This window comes from Gracilinanus agilis, chromosome 1, assembly GCF_016433145.1.
Source record: "Gracilinanus agilis isolate LMUSP501 chromosome 1, AgileGrace, whole genome shotgun sequence".
NCBI lineage: Eukaryota > Metazoa > Chordata > Mammalia > Didelphimorphia > Didelphidae > Gracilinanus > Gracilinanus agilis.
The window spans coordinates 701,027,279-701,033,231 of NC_058130.1; the positions used below are offsets into that span (position 1 = coordinate 701,027,279).

The window sequence follows — 5,953 nt, forward strand, 5'->3', positions numbered from 1 at the left end:
GGGGACCCTGCTGCAGCCTGCGCTCTTCTCTCAAGCTTTTTGACACCCCCAGACCAATTTTTTCTCTGCCTTTTGCCCTCCCAGGTCAGTTCAGTAAAGTGGCTCCTTGTGAAGCTTTTCCTTAATAAAGCCTTGGGGTCCAGGTGCCCCTCAGAGCTAGTGCTCCAGCCCCCAACCCAGTAGGCCCACTTGGAAGCATGTGGCCACTGGCTTTTTACCCCTGGGAGGGGAGAAGAAGGGAGAGAACTCTTCTCAACCTCTTACAAGGAAGTTTTTTCTCCCAAACCTTCCTTAAAGACTTTTCCCACCCTCCATTCAAATGAGTCTAAAGACCAGCCATTATGGGAAATAAATAGAATAAAACCAGTAAAGTGCCTGAGGGTTCTCCATTACATAAGATACTATATAGATGGAATGACAAGGGCCTCCCTAAGGAGTCTTGGATGACAAAGAAAGAAGTTAAAAATTTTTGCAAAGTCTGGATGGATAAATCCTTTAGTTGGTCAAAATATGGCTCTTTTTAATTTAAGATCTTAAAGGATTTAAAACTGGCCATTAATAATAAGGATTCCAAAGAATATAAATACTGGCTCCTATAGGCATGTCATCTTGATAAATCAACCAAGCCCAGTCCCTCATTGCCCTCCAGTGAGGAGGCCATTCTTTCTTTGGATCCAAACCATTCTGGCTTAACTCTTTCAGTTCCTCCTCCTAAACCCTTGATTAGATTTAGCAAGAAAAACACCCTATCATCCTCCCACCTGGACTGGGAAGAAGATTTTTGTCCTGCTGACCCAAACCAGGACTTGACCCTTTCTGCCCCTCCTCCTATCAAACCCCACTACTCTCACCTGGAGCCAGTCCCCACCCACCTTTCCTACCTCTACTCCCTCCCATCTCCCAACCATCCTTCTCTTCCCCATTTCTGCTATTCCTTTCCCTATCCTCCTTTCCCTGACCACCCCACCCATCCTATCATGTCTCCTCCTCTCCTCCCCTGCCTTGCCCCCTCAGTCCTTCCTCAACCTCACCATGTCTCCTCCTCTCTTCCTTGCCACCAACCCCAATCCCCTCCCCCTTCCCCCACCCACTCCACTAAAACCGAAAGAACAAGCCAAGCAACAGTAACCACAGACAATTCAAATAAAGACTTATTTCCTAAGGGATGTTCCCACTTATAATAAACAAGGGAACTTAGTAACATTAATCATCATACACCTTTCTCTCCACAAGATATTGAGAGCTTTAAAGAAAGAAACTTCTTCCTTTGTAGATGATCCCATTGTAGTCATAAGTAAGTTTGAAAGGATTTACCACTCTTATAATCCCATAGCCCTGCTAAAGGAAACCTCTGCTAGAAAGTGTTATCATAAACACAGAGATCATTAATGAAGTGATTTTTGCTCTCCAACTACCTGAAGCTCTAGCTGTAGTTCATTTTTCTGCCCATACAGGTGGTACTGCCCTGTCTCTAAAAGGAACCACCAGGCAGATACCACAGCAAAGCTTGCTGTCTTAGGACTTGAATCAATTTTAACTTTAACATTTAGTAACAACTCAAATTTATCTCTCTCATAATGAACAGGAAGTGGAAAAATGGAAACAAAAGTTTAAAACAAAACAGATCAATGGGGTATGGGTGTCATCTGAAGGAAAACCCCTACTGCCTAGAAGTTCTTATCACCAAATATGCTTATCTGTTCACAAGAATGGGGACTCTGTTAAAAAGGTATGGATAGCCCCTGGTATAACCACTGTAAGATTTAAAATTAGGTTTAAATATAAGAGTTATATAAAAGTAAAATTGTGGTTGCCATTCATAAAATATTAACCCTTAAGTCAAAAAAACTGTTAGCAGCTTTTATTTATAACTGGGTAGAGATATGAAATATAGGAAAGAGGTAGGGAAAAAAATCACCTAGCTACAAATACCCTAATCCTAGACTGTGAATGCAGATCCAAAAACAAGTCTCACCAGAATCCAAAGTCCTAATTAGGAAGCTGAAATCCAAAGAGCCAGGAGATGCTGAAAAAACTGCCGAGAGCCTTCAGCACACATGAAGCTAAGACTTCTGAGAATCTCACCAGAGCTCACACTGAAGAGAGTGTCCCACTGAAGCACCAACCGAGAGAGGGTCTCCTTGCCAAAGAACCAAGGAAACAAAGAGAGAATCTTGTCCTTTGGTCTTATCTTTTATAATTCTTTTGCCACATCACTTCCTGTCTCTCTCCCACTTCATGTGAACCAATCACAGCCTCCCAATTTACCTACCACTGCCCAAGGAGGGAGGCAGTGCTCGTGGCTTTTGGGGGTGTGAACTTGTGATTTGTGAGCTCTTTTACTTAATGGTTAGCTAGGTACTAAGTAGGGGTGCTTTAAATTCTTGATTTGATTAAAGTTTGCTGATTGATTACACATTAAAAATAAACTAATAGAGTCTAATTCCCTCTTCACACCACCATGGCCTCTAAAGTGTGTATGGCCTGTCCCACTTGCCAGGCATACAATTAACATGCTTTTCATGGCAAAGCTTTTGGTGGGCATCCTCTGGCTTACACACCTTTTGAATGTTTACAAATTGACTTTATTACCATGCCTAAGGCTGGACATTATAAAGTTTGTCTGGTCATAGTGGATCAACTGACCAGATTTATGGAAGCATTTCCTAGCATCCAGGCCACCGCAGCTTTTTTTGCTAAGGTGCTCTTAAGGGAGATCATCCCTTGCTTTGGCCCACCAGCATGAATTGATTCAGATAGGAGAACCCATTTTATTGATTCTGCTTTGTCTCAGATTTATTCTTTTTTTTTTTTACAACGAATGTATTCTTTATTTAAAAGTATGCAAAAGACTTAAGCAATACCTTTCAGAGGAAGAACAGCTATACAGAAAATTTAAGACAGGAATAGAACATACTAAAATTTAGATTTACATAAAAACACAATGATAGAGATTCTAAGGCCCCCAATAACACTTTACTTAGTAATTAGTGCAAGAGTTTTTCCACATAAAGTAACTTGACCCTAGACTTCAATGACAAACAATTCACTAATGACATTTACATATAAATATACATAAATAAAACCCTACACATCATAATTTATATTCAGAATTAACATGAGACATGACTTTTAATAGAACTGTATCTATAGATCAGCATTTTTTCTCTCTAATGATGCTCAAGTATAAAAAGTGATATAAGTTCTCAACTTTAAGCACTACATGATTATGAAAACATATTTACAGTTTACTGAACTATAATATAGTTCATTCTGAAAAAAAAATTTTTTTTAAATTTAACAGAAATATACCAATTCCAAGTATTTATGCTATGAAAAAGTTAATGAAGTAGCAGCAGAAAGGACATTTATAGTAAAAATATACATTTAGGAAAATAGCTGGAAAATCTAAACACTGATAAAAGTATAAAAAAATTTCAAAAATATATTTTTAAAAGGCAAAACCTTGCCCAAAACATACAAAACTAATAAAAAAAACTATCTAGACTAATAAAGTTGAAGGCTGGTGACTGTAGCTGAAAAAGAAAAGAGGGAAGATAAAGGAATCAGGGAAATTGAAAGTTTAAGTATAGACCCTTAAAAAAAAAAGGCTAAATAAAAAGTCAAGAACTTATTTGTACCAGTCTCTCTTTCTGCCTTGAAACAGGAAAGAAAAAGTAGACTATGCCTAATCTTGGAAATTTTAGACCCTGAAACTATTTGTTAGATATTAAAATTTCAGTGGACAAATTAAAATTGTCAAAGGCAAAATTAGCACGTTAGCTTTAAGGATAACACTATTTCACAAAATGAAGTGTTTTTTATCTTTTATGTAGATTACATATACATTTGATAGTAAACTATTTGAAGGCTTGTTTTTTCAAAAGTTCTTGATTTCTTCAAAGTATCATGCTTTGAATTTAACCATTTCAAGATTCAACAAGGATTTCCACAATATGGTCAAGCTCATTTATATCAGATTTACAATTTGAGTTAGAATTTGTGGTTGTTTGAGATGAAAAGCTCTCAAGCACATCACAATGTCCCATTTTTGTATTGCTCATCATTCCTGTTAATACTGTATCAAGATCATAATAAGAATTGTCAACATCTGAAAATAAGTCTTCTACAGAATTAGGATTTTTGCTCTCCAATGTTTCAAATATTTGGTCTAGTGACTTCTGAAAGTTTCCCCTATTTTCGGGAGGGTTCTCCATTTCCCAAACATTACCTTGAGGGTTTCTTGAAGCTTGTACTGATGTAATCATGGACAGGTCAGAAATAATATCTTGGGACTAGATATCTTCAAAGTCTTTTGAGAAACTACTGTAACTTGGAATGAGTTTCCCATCACTCTGTTCTTTTGTTGAACGACAAAGAATATCTGATGACACTAGACGGTCAAGAGAAGATTGTCCTGTATTCTGAGCATTTATCACTTGCCAAGTTCCATCCTGGGTCATTTCTTCTTGAATCTGCCTTACAGTATTTGCTATGAGAACTGAGCAACACAGATTAGGTTCAACAAGCATGTGGCACAACTGTAGTTTTATCAGAGACATGTCTAAAAGTGATTGCCGCTGAAGATTATATGAGGGAATAGCCTTAAAACCAGCCACGGTACCTTCAATATCTTCTTCACCATCAAAACATTTTCTCTTTATTCCTCTCGCAAACATTGTGTCCTTTGCACTAGAGATTTAAGATGTCACCAGCTGCTCTGGATGGAGTTACAATGGTTGGTAGAAGTGATTTTCCATTACTCAAAGTACGTTTCCTCCTCCACAGCAGGAAGTTTGTTCTGCCGCGGAGGCAGCCTCGGGGATCCATCTGAAACTGGCGCTGCCGTGGGAATCTGCTACGAAGAGGGGCCTTCTCGGGCTTGGCTAGGTGGACTACACATACATATATATGGGGGAGGGGCATAAAGAGGCATGGGAAAGGGTGACGAGATGAGAGAAATCTGTAGCCGCCTCGGCCGCTGTTCCAGCTCCGGGCTTCAACTCGGGGGCCCCAGTTTACTTACAGCGTGAGCTTCAGATTTATTCTTGTTTGGGGAATCACTCCCCAATTCTATGTACCATATTACTCGCAGAGCTCAGGCCAAGTAGAGAGAATGAAATAGAGAGAATGAACAGAGATCTTAAAAATATGATTGGAAAATTGTGCACTGAGATTCACTTGAAATGTCCTGAGGTTCTCCCCTTGGCTTTGTTTTATCTTCATAGCAGAGTTTAGGGGTGATCTACACATCTCACCATTTGAGATGCTTTTCAGGCATCCCCCCATACAGGCTAAGCCTTTTTCTCCTCCATACACATCATTATTATTGGAAGGACACTTCTATTGATCCTTATATACAGGATTTACAGGTCAAATTGCAAAAATTCCATGAATCTAGAGGAACTCAGCCTGCCTGGGAAGGTCCATTTCAAGTATTGTTAACCACTCCAACAGCTATCAAAATTGGAGAAAAGGATTCTTGGATTCATTGCTCACACATAAAACAGGTACCTTCCAGTAACATTGACTGTATCTTGGACACATATATTATATTTGCTATTTGTTTGTTTTGAGATTTAATTTTGTTTTTAATTTCACAAATATTGATCTAATCTAAAATATTCCACTACATTATGTCACTTTCAGTTACTGTTTTGACTATTAGCTATATGTTCTGTTACATTGTCTTTATTTGTACCCTCCTCCTATGACTGGACTAGAGATAATACTGTTATAAAAGTCTATAAACAAATTGGACAAATTCTTTTCTGTGGCAAAGCCATAGGTCCTTATGGATGCTGGGTCTCTCACTAGATCCATTGAAGCTCTGTTTTGTTCTAAGCAACAATTCTAGTCCATAGTGTTATATTCAAATCCTGGGAAATGTTGGTCTCATCTTGATTGACAAGGGAGGCAGTTGGTGAGATTGGAATGTTCCCAGATGCCATGA

General features: G+C 38.5%; 1 protein-coding gene across 1 annotated transcript; it reads right to left on the reverse strand.

Moving 5' to 3' along the window:
• Window positions 1-3,827: 3,827 nt before the first annotated feature.
• LOC123231988 (cell division cycle-associated protein 4-like) lies at window positions 3,828-4,682 on the reverse strand. The gene is given in 1 exon segment (XM_044658314.1): window positions 3,828-4,682. A coding segment is annotated over 1 exon segment (750 nt). The 5' UTR covers window positions 4,680-4,682; the 3' UTR covers window positions 3,828-3,929.
• Window positions 4,683-5,953: the final 1,271 nt, after the last annotated feature.